General features: G+C 43.0%; 1 protein-coding gene across 42 annotated transcripts in view; it reads right to left on the minus strand.

The window, feature by feature from the left end:
• NRXN3 (neurexin 3) overlaps positions 1 to 20,708 on the minus strand; it is a 2,596,979-nt gene that overhangs the window by 1,817,564 nt on the left and 758,707 nt on the right. For 31 of the 42 annotated variants that reach the window (XR_011283789.1, XR_011283791.1, XR_011283790.1 and 28 more), the window contains 2 exons: positions 15,634 to 15,935; positions 3,306 to 3,329 (listed from right to left, as the gene is read on the minus strand). Coding sequence is in view for 38 of the 42 variants with exons in the window: in XM_069637903.1 (XP_069494004.1) it covers positions 3,306 to 3,329; positions 15,634 to 15,935 (326 nt within the window). In the remaining 4 variants the exon portion in view is untranslated. The remainder of the gene's footprint in view (positions 1 to 3,305; positions 3,330 to 15,633; positions 15,936 to 20,708) is intronic. The other 11 variants (XM_069637907.1, XM_069637906.1, XM_069637885.1 and 8 more) reach the window with 1 other exon arrangement.

Here is a 20,708-nt window from a genome sequence, read left to right on the forward strand (position 1 = left end):
TCTTCCCTAGCACTGTTGATGCCAACTTGATTGGCACGCTCCGCTTCACTGAGGCCCACATAATGCTCCTGCATTTAAACCTGCACATTGCCCACTCTTACTGGCCAGATGGCTAAAAGGAAAGCTCCCTAACCAGAATCAGATTGTATTTGGATGAAAATAAATCTATTTTTTAAAGTTTTTTAAATGTTTTAATGAATTGTCCAGCCTCCAACATTGGTTTTTGATTATGGATTAATACACTACTTAGTTTTCTATTTTTTTTTAAGATATACATCGACAAGCATGCATTTTCAGGAACCCTTACCTTACCAAAAGAAAATTAAGGGGAAAAAATGCCATAATTGTGGGAGCATGCTGTGGAAATTGCAGGGTGTGTCGCTTGCTCCTTCACAAAATCAGAGGAAGAGGGGTAGGCAAAACTTTTCCGTGAACAAATAGATACAGTGATTAAAAAAACTCAAACTCATTTTAACAGTTTTGAAAAACAGTTCAGCCAAACACTAAACAAAAAAAAAATTGGGAACAAACCAAAAATTTGGGGAAAAAAACGATCTGAAAAAAACACCACACTGAAGGTCAGCATTGTTTGACACCCCATGCTGAGAAGCCACACCTCATTTTGGGTAGATTACTATGTAACATTGCCATGCAGAACGAAATCATTATATAAACTGAATTCCCTCCACCAAAGTTTTCAATTGGAAATACAGAAGAATAGAGAAAAACCAGATTGTAGAAGCGACTAAAATAATTGCTGAACCAAAAACCATGATGCTTTGAGGGTGTGTGGGGGGGGGCAGGATGAGAGGGGAGGTGAGTAGGGCTGTTAGTAAGTTAGAAGTGGAGAGGTGAGATGGGAAGGATGATGTTGGGAGATTGGTGACACAAATGGCGGCCATCTTTGATGTGAGTCCAAGAGAACGCGTCCATTATTTCATCTAATGCGGAGCCAGATAGGAACATGCTCTCAAGTGGTGACAGGCTCCACTAAAGCAGCCAAGGAATGGGCTCTCACACCATAGGCTCTGCATCTCTAATCCAATACGCTACAAGCTACGCTGCTCAACTACTGCGCGGTGTTCCTCTCTACCAACGCTGCACCTTGCAGTTCTGCAACACCACCTGGGCTACAACCTTGTGCACAGCTCTGCCTTAGCACCTCAATGTGACCCTGAATCGTACTCTACTGTTGCAGCAATGTTCAGGGCATGCAGCACTGATCATGGACCCCAACCCTGTCTTGTCCAAGACTAGGAACCACACACAACTATGCAGTGCCCCTCTAGCCAGGCCTGTAACATTGCTTGCTCTTCTGGCCTTAGACCCACATATTGATCTGCCAACATAACTACAGTCAATTTCTTACTTTAAGCTACAGGCAGCTCTGCCAAAACTTCAACTCTTGCCCCGATTTTCCAAGACAAATGTACACTGAGCTCAACCAATGCCTATCCACGCCTATAAGCTCTAACTTATTAGGCCGTGCACAGCTCTCCCGCGGATCTTTGAAATTGGCGCGCAGCCGGGTCCTGCAGTCCCATTGCCTTGAGCAGCGGTCTTCAACCTGAGACTCCCCAGGTGTTTTATAATCCGACTGGATCACGGATCCCATGATCGCTCACCATTTCAAAAAATACAGCTTCATTAAAAAATAAATTATTCAATAACTATTTTTGCCTCTCTAACTGCTAGGTATTGGCTCAGTAGAAACGATTAATGACATAATATCAACAAAACGAATAATGGGTCAAACCACTTACAGTAATGGGTGATCAAGAACAGGCATCTTTGTTGATAAAGGAGGTTCACAACTAAGGGCCTGATTCATGGAACGTTTTCCTATGAGATTGCACCATTATAAAACACTTCCATGAATCAGGCCCTTTATCAGCAAGAGTTGAAGTTTTGGCAGAGCTGCCTGTAGCTTAAAGTAAGAAATTGACTGTAGTTATGTTGGCAGATCAATATGTGGGTCTAAGGCCAGAAGAGCAAGCAATGTTACAGCCGGTCAAGTGGCACAGCGAGTAGAGCGCTCGCTTTGACATCTGTGCAGAGCCTGCGAACCTCCCGGCAGCGCCAAACTCAGCGTTTCATCCTTCCGAGGTCGATAAATGAGCACCACACACCGTGGGTAATAATAAGCAGCGCTCAGATACCTGAGGGTTCGTAGCGCTATATAAATGCCAAATTATTATTATTATTATTATCAGTTAGATTTACAGTAGATCTTATGCTATGCATATTGGTAAGCTCCCTGCGTCTGCCCCTACAACCTACAGCTTACTTTCTTTCGAATTTATATTCTCATTTGACAGCTTCCCTTGAAGGCTTACACTTGAAAGATGTGCATTGAACACCCGGAGGCAGCTAGAACTGTGCTGCGTGCTATGTAAATTGCACTACGCGGGCCATGTGAACAGATGGCAAGTCGCCTCAGCTCGCTGCCCAAATCAAAGATGGCCGCCAAGTGCCGCACCCTTCTTGTCACGAGACCAGCGCTCCCCTCGAGTCATCCATCTTCTAGTACAGCATGGGAAGCGGTGATTGGAAGGTTGAAGGGATGCAGACAAAAGACAACAACACCAAGCGGGTGGGCACGCCATGCGGTGGTACGGGAAGAGAAAGACCAGCAGAGCCTGGAAGTCCTACTGCCGGTGGCATCGAGCGTATAGAAGGAGGTGGAAACGGGAGGGTTGAAAATCTGGCCGGGATCCTCTCACGGCCAAACCATCACCTCTTCCACAAAGAAAAGATGAGAGAACAGGAAGGGGTGTTTCTCGCCAAGAAATTAGGCGCCCCCAGCTAGGATGGAGCTGCTGCTGCACGCTATACACTTTTGGAGAAGAGTCGAAATAAATAAATAAATAAACGTGTAAATAAATGCGTGATGACTGATTGGTTGGGTAAAATTAAAGAAAAAACACAATTTGTTGTGATGGGGCGAGGGGAGAAGGAATGGGAGGGGGGGTGGTCACACGTAGAATACCTACCTTCTCTGTCAGCCAGACATCTATTTATTTTTTGGGTTTTGATAAACCCCCCCAAAAAAATATTTATTTATTTATTTATTTTCGAAAGGGATGAGAGACAAAGATTAAAAAAAAAAAAGTGAGTGGGTTCGGAGGAAAATCAAAAAAGCAATTAAAAGAAAAGACAAAAGGGAAGTAGAGTCTGGAAAGTTTGAGATTACAGGAAAGGCAAGGAGGGGGACGGAGGGTGGGGGTGATCTCACACGGCAAACCCAAAAAATGAAAAGAGACAATAAGAATGATGATATCTACCAGACAATGCAGTTTGTTTACCATAGCGTGTCCGATGCCCGAATGCTTTGCGGAAAAGGGGGGAAGAGAGGAAATTAAATTGTGAAGAAAACGGTTTGTTAATAAAGAAATAAAAAGAGAAATGATGACTCGGGTGGTTAGTACATTAGTTGGTCAGGTAACGAACGGTTAGTCATAATGGAACATTGCATGAATGATATAGTGTTAGTCGAAAGCCGTGGCTCGCCCACCTCCCCGCCCCGGACACAGGGGAAGATGCCAAAACCAAAAACAAGAGAAAAAAAAAACTGAAGTTTGTGTGACGGTGGGCCCCATGTTATTCTGCGAGGCCACTGGGTCCTCCTCTTGCCATTAGAAACAATGTCAACTTACCTTGTGGGTCTCCACAAAAGATATCCTACTTGACCGACCAAATCCAGCCCCAATGTGCACTTCCCGCTCCATTCGAGAAGTTGCCGCCACATACTCAATTTCTTTCCATGGTATTTTTTTTATTTTTTTTTTATCATCCTCGAAAACACTATTGCTTTAATAAATCCTACCAGGAAAGGGTCCTAGGAGTCTATTTTTAGCAAACCAGCTTGGACCTCAACTTTAACCAATGACCCCGGAAATATCGATGAATTTCGGCCTATTCCATCAGACCGCCTTGTGGCCGGGAGCTCGCTTGCCAATCCTTGCCAGTGGGCTGCACCAAACTACTGGTTCCCAGGAGAAGAGAAGGCAACACCACCATCCTCACAATTAGGTAGCACACTTCTCCCCTCCTGACCAGTAGGGAGACGTAATGGCAATCGACATTGGCCGTTTGGTGCCCGTAATCCTGCGCCCATGGTTCCTATAGACTATACCCACTGAGTAAACCCTGAAACTCAAAAGGCCTATGCACTTGTTGGTTGCAGAATCAGTCAATGTCAACTTTGAAATCCTGGTTTTATCAATCACCAAAAATAATTCTTTTTACCTACCCCTGCTAAAAAAGAAATCTTCTGGATAAATCCTCCCATGGATTCCGAATCTTTGATATATCCATATCATGCTTTGCCATCTTGGAGAAAATGTTTCAACAGCAGATGCTGCTGTGTGGCATCGAGTCGATGTCCCTCGACGGTTACCATTCCTGCGTCCGGACGGGACGTCGAGGGTGGTATAAATAGCAGGCATTGCACCCGTTGCCTCAGTTCTTTGTTTTTCGCCCCTTTCTGCACAGTCTAATAGAGGATTTAATATCCTGCAAGGGCATTGAAAGAGAGAGGTATATTAAAAAATTCACCCACAATCAGAGGGATACACTAGGAGGGCATCATCGTAACATTCAGTAGAAAGAAGAATACCAGGGGTAAGTCATTTGTTCTTCTATTGGATTGTGTCCTTCCACAGACTCCGCATCTTTGATAGACTCCTATAGCAGTTATGAGAAATGGAGGTGGGAAAACCGGATTTTTGTCACTATTGATTGATGGTGTGCAGAACCGCTCTTCCAAACCGAATGTCCTGACCCGACAGTGTCTAGGCAATAATGTTTAGAGGAAGTGTGTAGTGACGACCTTGTAGTAGCATTACAAATGTCCTGCACTGGAACCCCTCTTTGAACAGTTGCCACTCCTCTGGTGGAATGGGCTCTTAGGTTTTCAGGCCATCCTTTCCCGTAACGGAGTAGCACTCCAAAATGCATAGGATGATCCAACAGGATAATGTTGTTTGGCTACTTCTTGGCTTAGTCTGTGCCCAGTATAACCAATGCAAAATTGGTCACCTTGCCATTCATTTCCCATCCTAGAAATGTCGAAGCTAAGAGCCCTTTTTGGGTCTAGCCTATGCAGCCGCTGTTCATCCTTAGAAACGTGAGTAAAAAGCTGGTAGCATTGTTTTCGGAGCCATATGGAATTCAGAAATCACCTTGGGAAGGAAGGCGGGACAAACCTTCAAGACTACATTCTCCTTTTAAAAACAATGTAAAAGGAGATTCTTGTAACTCACTCTCTGCGAGCCGAGGTGATGGCCACCAAAAAGATTGTTTTCTAGGTTTACAACCTGAGTGGACAAGAATGGAGAGATTCAAATGGAGCTCCCGTCAAGAAGGTTAATACCAGGTTCAAATCCCAGGACGGCACCAGAAAGGGAACCAATGGGAAATTATTTGTCAATCCTTTGAGAAATGGAATGACATTTGACATCTTAAAATAAGAGCCTTGCTCCGACGTGCGTGTCAAGGTGGATAACACCACCAGATAACCCTCGACTTTAGCTACGTGTACCCTCTGGTGGGCAAGTGCAACACACAAGAAAGCACTGCAGGAGTGTTGCAAGTAAAGGGATCAATATCTTTAGCTGCAGCAGTATGATGATTTTGTTGCTGGTCTTCTGGCCAGAAGCAACACCTCCATCACGTCTTCCGGGAGGTCCCAGTCTTTGTATAATAACCTCTCAGAAAGCAGGAGTAAAGGTTCAGAGTTCTGATTTCTGGGTGAAGAAGACAGCCTGACTCTTGTGAGAGTAGGTCCACTCTCTGGGGAAGACGAGAGGGCAGAAGGACATGTCTATAAAGTCCGCGTACCATGTCCTCCTGGTCCAGTCTGGAGCAATCAGGGTCATGGATATCCCGAATTTCCTCGACCACCTGATGACAAGAAGAATGAGAGGGACCGGTCGGAACGCGTCTAGGAGTGGAAATTCCCAGTCCACTATGAACGGGTTCCCCAGAGCTCCTCTCTGAGGAAATTCCCTGGAGCAGAACAGGTTGCATTTCCCATTGAAACTGGAATGCGAAAAGATCCACTTGAGGGGTTCCTCAAAGGGCGAAGATCTCTAGAAGATGTTCCTGAGCCAACTCCTGATCATGACAGACTGCTCTGCCTCCTCAGAGCATCTGCCGTTGTGTTCTCTTCCTCAGTTAGGTCAACAGCCGTTAGAGAGATTCCATTTTGCAGTGCCCAAAAACCGAGTTGCATTGCCTCCCTGCACAGTGGTAGAGACCAAACACCTGCTCTCTTGTTGAGGTAATGCATGGCCACTGTGTTATCCGTCATTATCATGATGTGCTTCCCCTGTATGCAAGGCAAAAAGGCCATCAGCGCCAGCTCTAAAAGGATTCTGATGGGGACCAAAGACCACTGATTATAGGATCATGTATGTGAGCTCCCCAACCAGTAAGGGAAGAATCTGTCACTACTTTCATCTCCGGCCAGGGTTGGCAAAAAGGTGCCCCCATCATCACCACGGGAAATCCTGTGCGTCCTTGCTCGGGACCAGAAGAAGGGCCCTCATGCTGCCCGAGAACTCTGTGCATTGGGATCTGAGGGCCCACTGGGAAAGGCAGGATACCAGGATGCCCAGCAACATAAAATCTAATGCTGGTAGATGTTGGGCGTTCTGAAAGAATTAGGGAATGCTGAATTTTCTCCAGGCCATCCGTAGTTCAATAGTGGGGCTCCCTACCCATGTGATCCTCTCACTAAGCACCACCCACAGGGGGACTATCGGAGAGTGGCCTCACCTCCTTGGCCATGTGGGAAGGGGCTCCACTTAGGGGAGAAGGAATAGCATCTGACGATTCATCACAGTACCCTTTCCACAGCACCGTTCTCCAACAGGGAAATAATCTCCTGTAGAAGGAGCAGATCTGGTTCCTGAAGAGATTGCTCGCTCAGGGGAGAATCTGGAGGTCTTTTTAGACATGGGAGACAGTAACCGTAAGTCATTGTCTGAAGGGCCCATGCATCGCAAGTAATGCAATGCCATTCTTGCAGATGCTGTGTCAATCTGCCTCCCACGAGAGTCCTGTGCACAAAGTGCTCAGAGAGGTTTCGGGGGCGTTTCTGTGGCATAGGGTAGTGAGGAGGTGGCTGCATGGGCGGTCTTTCCTCCATGGCCTCTGGGGGGCATGTGTGCACTACCATTGTCCTCTCTGGGTAGCTTGGCCTCTTCCTCTTTGGCCGAAAGAGGAGTAATATAGAAAGGAATGCCATCTCCAAGCCACTGAAGGCGGGTGTTGCTGTTGCGATTGGTGGATGACCAAGCTTGCAGATTCTCCAAGCTGTCATCTGCCTTTGGGACAAAAGGTTTGGACACATGAAAGGGCATATTCTGTAGCGTTTATTGCACATTTGCGTAACCATGAAAATCTTCCGATTACCGCACTGGAGTCCATCAACGACCAACACAATCTGATGCATCAAGCCCTGATTGGAGGGACTGGCAGAAAGCCTCCTTGCCATCATTGGTGACGTTATTAAAACTATCCCTCATCTCACCCTCAGGAATGTTCTCCGCTGTATGGGAAACTACATGCCATGCATCAATGGCTTACAGTGCCATGCTTCCTGCAGAACATATTCTCTTGGCTAGTACACCATATTTCTTATCATCCCTATCTGGTGGGATGGTCGGGTAAGCTGCAGCTCTTGGGATGGAAGTAGCTGCCTGCACCACCAAAGTCTCCAGAGTCGGATGCCTGGAAAGAAAGTCAATAGATGGAGGTCTGTACTTTTTCACCAACTCCTTGTTCACAGCAGGAGTGGTGTCGGGTTTTTGCCAATTTTCTAAAATAGTTTTTTAGCTGTGTGAAAAGGTAGCTCAAGCTCCTGAGAAGGGCCTCTATCTAGGATGTCTATTAGGTCAACCTGAGTGTTGTCCTTTACAGGACGCCCCAACCCAAATAGTCTATCACCCTGTTCATAACAGTTCTATACGCCATATTAGGGTGAGCAGGTGAGCATTCACATCGGGCATATCAAAATCCCCCTCATGGGAGGTATCTAGACCACTGGCATCCTTAAGGCAAGCAGCTAGATCCTCTAGACTAGATTGGTCAGATATTAATTCTTAAGGAACATTAGGTGTCCCAAAACATTCACAACCGAAGGGTACGATGTCATCATCTTCTTTGTCTTCCTCAAAGATAGACTGAAAGGTCTTGAAAAAATCATTTTTAGATTGCGGTTTAAAACTCGCAATTGGATCTTAGGTCGACGTCGAAGGGCCCTTGGATGTTGACTCCTTCCACAAAGAAGTCGTTGAAGCCTTTGCCTTCGAAGAAGTCTCTGTGGTCGACACTTCGAACACTACTCAAGACGACATCCCAAGGTCTTCTGACTGAGGCTTTTGGGTCCAAGACTTTGATGATTCCCTGCTGATCTTGGAATCACTAGTCTTGTTCGGCTCTTTCGAGGGAATAGGAGGGGCTGCGTTTGAAAAGACACCCATCATTTTTTCACTGAACTTTTCCCACCCGGCCGCTGGGATAGTCTTATCAGGGAAACGTACCCGATGCTCGTCAGGTGAAGAGTCGGAAGATGAGGAATGTTGGCGTTGCTTGTTCAACTTCTTTCGAGGAGACGAGGATGAAGAGTGATGGGAATCACTCCTACATCTCGACCGCTTGGAATATTTTGAGCGCTTCTTGGGCATTACTGAAGACTTGTTTCTGGTAGAATTCCTACCTTCAGAAGATTTTCTCTTTGTAGGAGTGTAGGACGGAGACTTTGAAACCGACCAACCTAGAGTGAGTTTCAACCTTCTCTCTTTTAAGGCATTGCTAGTCATCGACTGGCAGGAGCCACACTCAATGACTTCATGCTCATTGCCAAGGCACCAGAGACATTCTGTGCAGATCTGTGATCGACATCTTCGAGTCACAGTCAGCACATCTCTTAAAGTCTGTTTTCGGCATAGACCTACTGAGAATGACAAAATAATTGTTTTAAGTTTTAATCTCTGCGGCAGGTCGAACCGTTCCGAGAACGTGCTGTGCATGCAGAAAAACAGCACTGAGGCAACGGGCGCAGCGCGTGCTATTTATGCTGCCATCAACGTCACGTCCACATGCAGGACTTGGAACCATTGAGGGACATTGACTCGATGCTGCATAGCACTCCTGTGCTGTCAAACATTTTTCTGAGACTGCAAAGCAGGATATGGACATCTCAAAGATGAAGAAACCGTGGGAGGACATAATACATTAAAAATATATTTTGCAAGTACAAAAAAACAATTCACGTGATTAAATGAAGCTGTCGTGTTACAATGATGGCAACTCAATGGTCACACCACCGACTACAGCCCCAATTCAAAAGCTGTGGTCAAGGTAGGTCTTATGCCCAATTTGGCAATCAGTGTGAGATAATTTTCTTCATCGCGCACCACAGTGTAAGATCGTCTTTACCACAGAGTCTTGAAAGCCCCTGAACATTCAGAAAGGCTATAATCCACTTGGACTACAAGTTCAGGTGAAAGGAAAGAAAAGAAGTTAGAGTTAGAACATGAGAACACGAGAAATGATCAAAAAAAGAAACCAAGAACATGAAATCTTGAAAAATGAAAGACAGGACAAGCAGATGTAAATACTATGGGTCAGAGTCACAAAGTTTTCTCAAGAGTAGGTTTAACTTACTTCTCAAAACAGCATTGGCCTGATCACGAGTTGGGCGGTATCCCGGGTAGGATACCGCCCAACTAGATTTGCGTTAGCGTCCACCGGTCCAGTGGTATTACCCCCGGATCACAGATTGCGCGGTTAATCTCCATTCCCCATTATTTTCTGTGCAATTACCGTGTGGTAATACCACCAGTGGTAATTGTGCCGAAAATGGCAATTTTTTCAGTCGAATTTACTCCAGCTCAGAGTGGGTCTACCCAGAGATTTGTGGAGTTGTGGGTGTGTTAAGAGGTGTCTGAATGGAGATAAGGTGCATATCCACAAAACTAACTTAATGCATGTTAACAAGTGTTTAACTAATCTTATAATTTTGTGTGAACACACAATTTACAAGTAGATGTTCTAAGTCTACATTTTGGATTTAAGGTGTGAAAGTGATTTACAGTGCATCAAAATGTGTAGGAAGTGTAAATTAGAAAGGATATGTCATGGAAAAATATTGCAAAGTGTGGGGAAAATGTATATAGAAATACGCCACTCTTTGGACAAGTCTCAGAGCAGTCACACAACTATGGTGGTGAATGGCAAAGTATAACAAAACACTCTTTAACGTAAATGACTTGTGAGCAAGGTCTCCACTTAAATGGACCTTTGATTGAATCAGGTGTAACTTACATGGATTTGCCAAGTAGTCAAATATTTATCTGATAGATTTGTGATTTTCATATTCAAGTGTAAATTAGACCCAGAAGCAGTTTTAGCGTATGCCGAAACCCGGGTCCTTTGCGAATATGCTCCATCATTCTTCTTGTAAAGCAAAGCATCTTTCTAGTTGTTCTATTTGGTCTATGTGCCTAGAAGACCTTGGAAGGTTGACCTTAGCTTTTGCTATTTTGCAGTTTTTGAACTTTTCTTTTTGCACAATTTTCTGAGAACACCTTAATCTCGATTTCCTTTTCTGTATTTATCCCCATGTCTACAGGAGCAGGTAGGAAAATCATCGGGATATGCGCCACAAGGAGGTAACAGGTTAGGGATACATGCAGGGGGTGGTCAACAGAAACAAAAAGCAAAGGTATCGAGGAGTATAGGGTTGCAGATCTACCACACAATTAAAAAATGTGGGCTTTGTCATGTTTCATTTTCACCAGTGATCAGTGTTGTCAATTCCTTCATTGGAGCTCTGCCAGGGAATGTAAGGAAACGGCCAGCATTGCTTGTGACAAAATCCCCATGTGCTTAAATGTATGCTGGTATTTAAGTTTTCTTTGGCAGCTCCTTTTAGAGCAGCTTATTCTACTCTGAGTAACAGCATCCCAGCGGTAAGTGGTCCAGTCAAGAGGCAGAGGGTAACATTAGCAGGGGAGGGGGAGAGAAAATAAGGAAGAGAAAAAGGATGGTCTTGAGAAGCTTTCACAATTTAGGAAAATCCAGCTCAAGTCAGAGAGGGCCAAGGCGGCCATTCCAGAGGGAGGCACCTGAAGAGGAGAGAGATCTATACCCCCCCCCCCACTCTCTGCTTGGAAAAGCGTCTGGTCTGCAGAGAGTTGGAGCTAGAAGACTGAAGGGCTCTAACAGGAAGGCATGTACGGAGAGAGAGTTGGATGTAGCTGGGGTCCCAGGCCCCGAAAGCCTTGTGGATGATGCAGAGGGTCTTGAACTTGATCCTTGCAGAAGCCGTGAGTGAGTGGAGAGATTTTAGGGCAGGAGAGATGCGGGCCAAGGAGAAGTCTTACAGTCCTATTCCATATTAGTTGATGGGGCGAAGGGAGGAGTTTGGCAGATTGAGGAAGAGGCTGCTGCAGTAGTCCAGCCTGGAGAGGACCAGAGCTCTGGAGACAGTGAGCTTCTGGGGGAAGATGAGGAAAGGGAGAATACCTCCGAGGAGGTGCAGCTGAAAGTGGGCCTTCTTGGCAAGGTCCGTGATGTGAGGAGAGAAGGAGAGAGGGGAGTCGAAGATGACACTAAGGTTTAACGCTTCACAGGAGGGTGAGGGGACCCATGGCGGATGGCCGGAGTGTAGAAGGGAAGAGGGAGCTGGGGTCCCAATGAGAAGGATGATTTTAGGCAGTGGAATCGATGCATGCTCCTCTATCACTAGAAGAGTTGTTCCAATGGACGACGAGATCAAGGGTGAAGTGACATGTGGACGGTAAAGGGTTAAAACATGGCTCTCCCACTTCGGTCTGCAAGAGCGAAATCCACTCCATGTTTTCTAGGATCTCCCCACAAATTACTTTTGAATGCAGGGAATGCAATCCACAGAGGGCACTCGCACAACCGCGCTCCACCTAATGCTACTACTTCTTCCAAGGCACTGGTAACAACCACCACCGGAAAAGTGGTTATTATTATTATTATTATTAAAAGGCTTGTTACCCCGAGTTTGCTTATTTTCTCACTTTCTAGATCAGCATTTAGTCCGATTCCCTGGCCTTCATTAATGTATATACATGACCCTACTTATATAGTTGCATTCCTTCTACCTCAAACCCATTGTATCTTCACTGTTTGTTCGTTTTGTGCGTTATCGACCTCAGCTTCCACCACCAGTGTGGCCCTCTTTCCTTTCAGTAAAGTCTTCCTAAACCAGGCTGAGGCACAACACGCACTTTTCTCATAGAAGGTACCAGAGCCATAAGACCACTACTATGGTGATTAGTGCAGTATAAAAGCTTTATAGCATAACATAGTATAGTGGTTTTTCGTCCTGACTAATGGCTGTGGTTGGGCTTCTCGAGGACCGGACTTGGAGACCTTGGCAATGAGCTGAAAAGCTCATGTTAGACTTTCATCACTCAGACAAGTATGGGAGTAGACGCGGGCTGACGATCAGCTTCCAAGATGGTCCCTCTGACGCATTGGAGTATTGCGGTTGGGGTCTTCTTGTACATTGCCCAACTTTACCTAAGGGCTGGTGTATGGGGTCCTAGTATTTGCTGTTTTGTGTATACTATTTTCATACTTAATGGCCTGCTTTTTAATAGTGGCAATCATTCTGGATACCTTGCCGTGCAGCTTCCTTGGCACATCTCCCCTTTCCCGCTAACCTTGGCACTGCGGAGTATCAAGAAGGACAGAGTTTGTGCTCAAGAAACAATGAGGCAAGCCTTTGGGTCTCAAGGAACTGTTGCAGCTGCCACAAGCAAGGGGCTCAAAAGTTTGTTTGATAAAATACGAGATATGGAAAGCAGGGAGAAATCTCACTGGTAAACAGTATTTTGTAATTCCAATATCAATGATGTGGGAAGAAAAATCTTAGAACACAAAAGAAGGTGGTCTCGTACCCGAAAATAATCTAAGGCAGACCTTCAATATCCTGCAATATGTTCATTGTTCCAAGGTATATCATCACCCATAGCCCATAGTTATTAGAGGAAAGACCACCACATTAGATACAGCCTTTCCTATTTCTTCTGATGTGTTTATTTGGCTTGAGTCGATATCTGCTGAAAGCTTGCATAAGGATACATTGCCCACATTTCCCGCTGCACATCCTTTTTTATACTCTCCATGTATTATGAGCACATACTCTTATTCCTAGAAGGACTCAATGAGTACATTTAGCGATCCATAGAATGCACTTACACTGAAGGCAAACAGAACAAGGGCCAAGGGAGAACATTAATAACCTCTTGCTCCCCAATAGAACCCTAGGGGACTCCTTCACTATTTACGCCACAGTGTAAATTTATCATGCCTGTTTCTAGACCGAGGCTGCAATGCAATTTGGTTGACATGGAAACCAGATGTTGTCGCTGGCCTGTGACCAGGATTTCCAAAAGCTAAAAGTACCCTTAAGATGCTTCAGAGCTCACTCGGATAAATACTTCCTGAAGTATGAAAGCATTTTTTTTTTTAATATTGGAAAAGTGTTATACTAAAAATAGAAATTGTCCATAACAAGCTAATAGAAATGTATTCTCATCAAGAGGTATCTTGATATGGTACCCCAATGTCTTGCATAGCAGGTTTTTCAATATCCTATGGAGCAGGGGTTAAACGTGTCCTAAAGGTACATCTGAGACATAGAACAGGGCATCTTCAACTTCAATTTTTAATACCTTTAAATGTTTTGGGGCCTATGTGATAATATTAATGAAATAAAGCAGAGCAACTTTCAAGTCGATCTACTGGGATTTTTTGTAAAGGAAACAGGACTTAAATTTAGAGAATGCACATACAAAAATAGCCATTGGCAGTGGTTGAAATAGAAATGAAAAGAATGTGGGTGAAGGTGGACAGGGGAAAATATAAGCCTGAAAACAATACAAGAGGCCTACATGGGGTGAGGATATTGATCACAAAGAAGAGCGAAATCGCTCAAATCTGATTCAAACTTATCTAAATTCAAATGTTAACCCGCATCTTGAGAGACTCAAATGGATAAGAGTACATGTTAGTTTGAACTTTTGGCACCTTTTTCTACCTCCCCATAATTTCTATTATATTTGTATAAATTGCTTTATATTTTTACATTTCTTGTGTTTTTATGGTTTTATTTTATTGCATGTAATGTTATTGTGATAATGGGGCACTGGGCAAGTTGAATCAATTTGAATCTGATTTCGACAAACAGTTGCCTGCTGGCTGAACTGGCCTCAACTAATTAGAGCCCCACGTAGCGCCAATCAAGTAATTTAATACTAGGATCGAACCCACCCCTGAGTAAGCTCTTTCTGGTTGCAATCGATTGAAACTATTTGGAATCATTATGTTAGCGATTTGAAACAAGATTTGAGATTTAGGACTCGCCCACCTCAAAGAAAAGCAGATGCAGAGGATGAAGGTTTGGAAAGGTTAGGCATAGGGTGGGTAGCCACACGGAAGACAATGAGGTTCTAAAGCAAAAAGGGAACATACAAAGTCACAAAAACTAAATGAAGACAGAGGAGCTGAGAATTAGAAAGCATTGAAATGAATGGGGCATTATCCCGTAGATACAAAGGGTTGAGGGATTGGAAAAGGATACTTGCATCCTTGTTAAAAAACAAAATCAAAGATTTGTAGGGGAAAACCTTGAGTGTTGATTTTTTTACCAGTTCCTTTTGGGGTTTGCCCTTGGACACTCTAGTGTACAATTCCAATTATGATCTGGTGTCTCTACGAATTTGAAAAAATACCTCCTCCAGACCTGCATCTTAAAAGGTTAACCTATTACCAGACGAAGATTGTTACCCTACTCTGAGCGTGATGATGTTTCCCTTTCAACAGTAAAGCAAAGGTTACACATTCAACCAGATGGGAAATAACAACGCATAATGAAATGAAGACATAGGAAAATGAGGACGCCAGAAAAGTTAGTTGTCCTTAGAGAATGGTCCAGCGACAGCCAAGGTGCAACATTTTATTCTGAAGTTAGAGAAGAGGTCATCCTTGCACCCCTATTTGAAGCACAGACCCGCTCAACAATATTAGGGTGAGATTCTAAAAAAAAAAAAAAATTGCTTATGGTCACATGCTAATATTTTTCACTTTGGCCCGGTGTTGTTGTTCTTGGACAACTAAGGTTGACTTAAAGCTTGATTGATACAATGCGTTAGTTCAATTCATTCCAGGTGTTAGTCATTTCCTATCAAACCAACACTGATTATCATGCATTAGCTCAGTTTAGCTCATCTGCTCGATAGGGTAATCCTATCTTGGATGAACTTATCCTGGATAAGCTCATGCGCTTGCCTAGTTTAGCCTACGTTTCTCCCATGCCTGATCAATGTATCCTGTTGTACCTTAGTTTCTGGCTCAATGAATCCCAATTGTTATCCCTTTCAGACTAGGCGTTTGCACTGTCCCACACACCGGCCCCACCCTGCCCTATCCAACTACCTTCATGGTTAGATCTAGTTTGGTCCGGATTACAACCCCATTTAGAACTCTTGGGTGAGCAGCATCAGACTTCCCTCCAACGCCCCAATTAATCCCCCAATAACAGCAGCGTATAAGACCCCCAGAGCCCTGCCGGCTCAACATTACCTGCCGCAAGTTGCGTGTCACTTTCACGTCGTGCCAGGCATTGTCGTTGAACTTGCCATTCACAGGCTCTACTATGGCCTCAAATGCACCCGAGCCCAGGTTGATGACGAGCGAGACGGCACCGTCCTTGAGTGCCAGGTTTACGTAGTCGGCAGACTTGCCCGTGTGCAGGATGAGGCCATTGCGTTGCCAGGTTTTGAAGGAGAGTGTGATCTCATCGCTGCTGCTCTGGATGGGGTTCTGAGACAGGTCGTAGCAGAGGTACTCCGAGCCACGGAACGTGGCGACATTTTCTTCTCGGGCTGCACAAACAGAAGCAGGGAGGAACTTGTTAGTGCAAGCCTCATTAAGGGCTTAACATACATTGCATTGACAAACTCAAAATGGCGGACACCTAGAATCCACTTTACAGCACTGGCATGACATTAGGAGAACAGAGTGAGGCCCAACTATACAAATTACACCAGTGATCAATTTTCAGATTAAAGAGAGATCTATTTGTTCATTTTCTCAGAGGATTATTCGTCAACTTAAATTCCAGAAAACACCTTCATCATGGCACCCCCATTGAACCATCAACACTTTATTCAATCTATCAAAGTGAGTGGAACCATTATCAAGTGGCGAAAGAGTGATTGTAGAAATCCTCGAAGGCTGTAGTGAGTGCGTCAGTGTGGTCCTTGATAGTTCTGGAGGAGCAGGGGCGCTCCTATTTAGACAATACTTTCATAGATTGGACTTGTCTAGAATCATCGTCAGGTGTAGTTGGAGAGAAAGAGGAGAAAGGAGGAGGAAAAGGAGAGGCTGCCAGGAGGGCGGCTGAGAGAGTTAATGGGAGAGGAAGAGGAGAGAGAGGACAGGATGTCCTGTGTCTTGGTGGTGAAGTGAGAAGTGAGAGCAGTACGGAGTGCCTGGGAGGGGACAGGAGAGGTGGAGACTGCAGAAGGATTGGCCAGTTACTTGCAAATTTTAAAGAGTTTGGCGGTGTTATTAGAGGCCGCAGAGACGCAAGCTTGGATGTGGGCTCTCTACTTGGACAGGACAGAGAATCTGTATTGTTAAGCGCATACTTTTGCTCGGATTGCTCTTCCGTTTCTGGCTATGAATACATATCCAAAACAGTCTCTGTAGCACAATAAGATAATACACGTGGCTGAACACTAAAAAGATGTTGGTTCCAGTCTACATCGGGATAACAGCAGTTCCAGCCATTTATAATAACCAAATAATGATTACTTACTTTATAACGATCTTGTTGTATTGTTGGTGATCACTCGGGCACATATGTATACTCCTACTCCAGTTACAGGTTGGATTCTGCACAGTCACCGGACCTTCTACACAAAACTGGTACAGGGTTTTCAACGTAAGAAAATGCCGTGACAGAGGGTCTAATTCCAGGACAGTCCGGGCAAAACAGGGATGTTCAGTCACCCTATTTTTATCAGACAGTCCTGCCTGGACCATTTATTTCTAAGTAGCTCTGAGACAATGTAACTGAAGGGCCCAGTAACGAAGTATTAGTGTCTGACTTTCTTTAAAACACCATTGATTTTTCTTTTGCAGATCCCTGGCAATATAGGTGCGCCAATCCAAGAATCAGGCCAATCTCTGTAGTGACCATAAGAGAAGATGGTGATGCCTGACCTGCTTTTGGGGGACGCCATCTTGAATGTAAAATTCACAATATCTATATAATTGTATTTCTCCCTGCCAACATTAGACACGCCCCCTGGCATTTACAGCTCTGAAAGGAGCTCAAGACCTCTTCAAGGAATGGCTCCTCCCTAACACCTAGGTCCAGACACCCTCCACTCCCACCCAACCTGATATTGGAGGATCTGATAAGCAAGAAATATGTCCCATGACCATTTATGGGATCCCAGACACACTCATCAGAGTGAACTCCATCCCTTAAATTTAAATTAACATCTTAATACAGTTATTCATAATTAAAGAGAGTTTTAATCAAACAAGTAATGCATGAACATATCCAAACAAATAAGTAAATCAACACATTTGTTAATTCAAATTAATCACTCTATCTGTATTCATCACATTACCAAATCCTATGAATCAAGTTCCGATTTGCTTCTTTTCGTCAATGTTCATCAAGTCAATCAATGTAGTTTTGCGATTCCTAAATTTCTTCTACAAATTTCAACAGATCAAAAACTGTTCATGAAACATATCTTTATGTTTGTCCCAAATTCTCTATGCATTTCTTACTATTCATCTTTCTTCAGGAGATCTTCTGATTGGTTTTCCTATAACAAACAATAAAGGGCTTATATACGATATCACTTTACATTTACATTTCTCAATGTTATATATGATGTCAAGAGTTGTTATAAAACTAACCTCCATGAGGGGTCTCCCGATTTCCTTACTTTCTTTCTCTTTGAATTATCTATCAATTAACCTAAAAATAATATAAGTTCAAAATATTATTCCTTGCTCATTTATCTCACATTCCAATCATCATATATGTTTCATAACACGACCATAAAAAGTAAATTATCTCACCTAGTGATTTTCTTGTTAATTCAAAATGTCCTGTCTTTCTCCCTTTAGCTGATATAATCAGCATCCTAAAGTGTTCTTCTCCTCCAGTCAACCCTTTTCACAAAATACTCCTCAAATGGTATTAAATAAAACACTAAGTTGTACTCATTGTGTGCCCCTCAAACTACAATAACACTTATCTAATACTGAATTTCCATGAGTAGCCGCTCTTAAATGCACAACACAGTAAAAACCGTGGCGTTCTCCTCACGATTCATATTATTTCAAAATGGCATCTCGTGTATGTGGCACAATGTGTCATACGCGTGACATAATATGTAATGCATGACATCACACATTACATTGTTGCAATGGATCTACATTACATTTATTGGAAAACAGATCTAACACCACATCAAACGTTTGACCGAATTGGCAACATTGACCTAATAACTCAACCACAAAAACTCTTTAGAATAGGGAACTGTAACCTTCCTCTCACAGCGAGGACAAACTCAGACAATGGTATCACGTATATGTAGCATGCAGTCAATGTCTTAGAGTGAGAATTCACTTTCTGGATGTAGAGATTTATTAGGATGATTGGAAATTGGAGACCACAATATACTTAAAATCAATACACAGAAACAGTGTATTGATGGCAAAAAAGCTGCCATCCTAAAAAAAAAATTGAAAGCATTCCGTACAGTCATTTCGTGAGATACAAAAGGATTATCTCAAAAGGTGAAGAATACAGATTGCAACGCATGGATTTAAAAAAAGAATTTTATAACAAGGGGTTATAATGAGAACATTTCTGAAACAATACAGAGAGTAGAACTGTTACAGAGAGAAACTCTGTTAGAATCTGGAACTAGTAAAAAATCCCAATTTAGTATGTGTAACCACATACTCGAGTTACACAGTTAAGAAGGTTGTAATGAATCATTGGGAAAGTTTGAAATTGGATGACACATTGAAGAGGTTATTTGTAGAAACTCTGGTATTCGCTTACAGATCGAACCAGTCACACTGGAATGTACTGGTACAAGCAGATTCTACTGGTTCTAGAGAGACCATAACCAATTGGAAAGGAATACAACCATGTGACAATGGTCAACATTGCCACAATATTAATGAGGGTAATCAAATCAATCATGCCTATACAGGAAGGATAATTACTTTAAATCACTCAGTAACTTGTGATGCACAAAGTTAAATTTACGGTATTAGATGCCTTGTAGCCTTTATTATTTAGGACTAATGAAGAGAAAAGTGAAAGGATGTTGGACGAAGATCAAATCCAGTTTGCGTATAGGGAAGGATACACCACCAGTTGCAGTACATTTTATTCAGAAAAGACATTCAGTAGCACAATTGCAGTTCATTATTTTTGAACAAGTGAAGTAACCATGAAGAGAGGTTAATTTGCAATCAATATTCGACTAGGGAACTTTTTGGATAGAAAAGATGGAAGGAAGGAGGACCTAAAGGACCTAACGTATAATGGAATTAATCTTTTTATATTTGATATTAGTTGAGTAGATATTACCTTGAAAACACTACATCTATTAATGGGGAGATGATTCACATATGAGTGTAACTGACAAGGAAGGATAATATGGTAATTAATGATGTTAGTTCGGTTAGATATGGGATTTCAATTTAGACTGATTTTCCAGTTAAAGCATGTGGAATCTGTTGAAATTATCTGTTGGATTTGATTTACATATGAGAGTCTGACTGACAAGGAAAGATAATGTGGCAATTGATGACGTTAAATTAATTGGATGTGTGATTTAAAATTAGATTGTTCATGAATAAACTGGAAAACCAATCTGTTGAATCTACGCAACACAAACCATCACGCATTGTGTTTGACGTCACACGGACGATGCACTATGCTATGTACACATAACACCATTGTTTGTGTTTGTCTTGGTCGTGAGAAGAATGTTACAGTCTCATATTCTGAAGAGAGATTTTGAGATGATTGCATTTTGGGTAAATGTTGCCAATTCGGTCAGACGTTTAATAGGAGGGTTTGATCGATTTTCCAATAAATGTAAACTAGTAACGTTTGAAGTCATGAATTATGTATAACATCATGTAACATACACATGACGCCATTTTGAAATAATTTGCACCGTGAGGTGAACACCACAGGTTTTACTGTGATTATTCTGCGTTTAACAGTGGCTACTCACGGAAATTCACTTTTAGGTGAGTTATTGTAGTAGGAGGGATAATCAATGAGGGCAACAATTTTTTTGTGAAAAGGTTTGACTGGAGGAGAAAAACGTTTTAGGACGCTCATCCGATTAGGTAAAGGGAGAAACACAGGATATTTGAATTAACAAGAAAATCACTAGGCGAGATCATTTCCTTTTTTGTGCCTGTTTTATGTGATACATATGATGATCGGAATATGAGATACCTGTATTTCGAACTTATAATATTTTCAAGTTAGTGGAGAGAATGTGAAGAGAAAGAAAATAAGAAAATCAATAAACACCTCATGGAGGCTAGTTCGATACTCTTGACATACATAACACTGAGAAATTGCACCT

Source organism: Ambystoma mexicanum, chromosome 14, assembly GCF_040938575.1.
Source record: "Ambystoma mexicanum isolate Mex_15411 chromosome 14, UKY_AmexF1_1, whole genome shotgun sequence".
NCBI classification, from domain to species: domain Eukaryota; kingdom Metazoa; phylum Chordata; class Amphibia; order Caudata; family Ambystomatidae; genus Ambystoma; species Ambystoma mexicanum.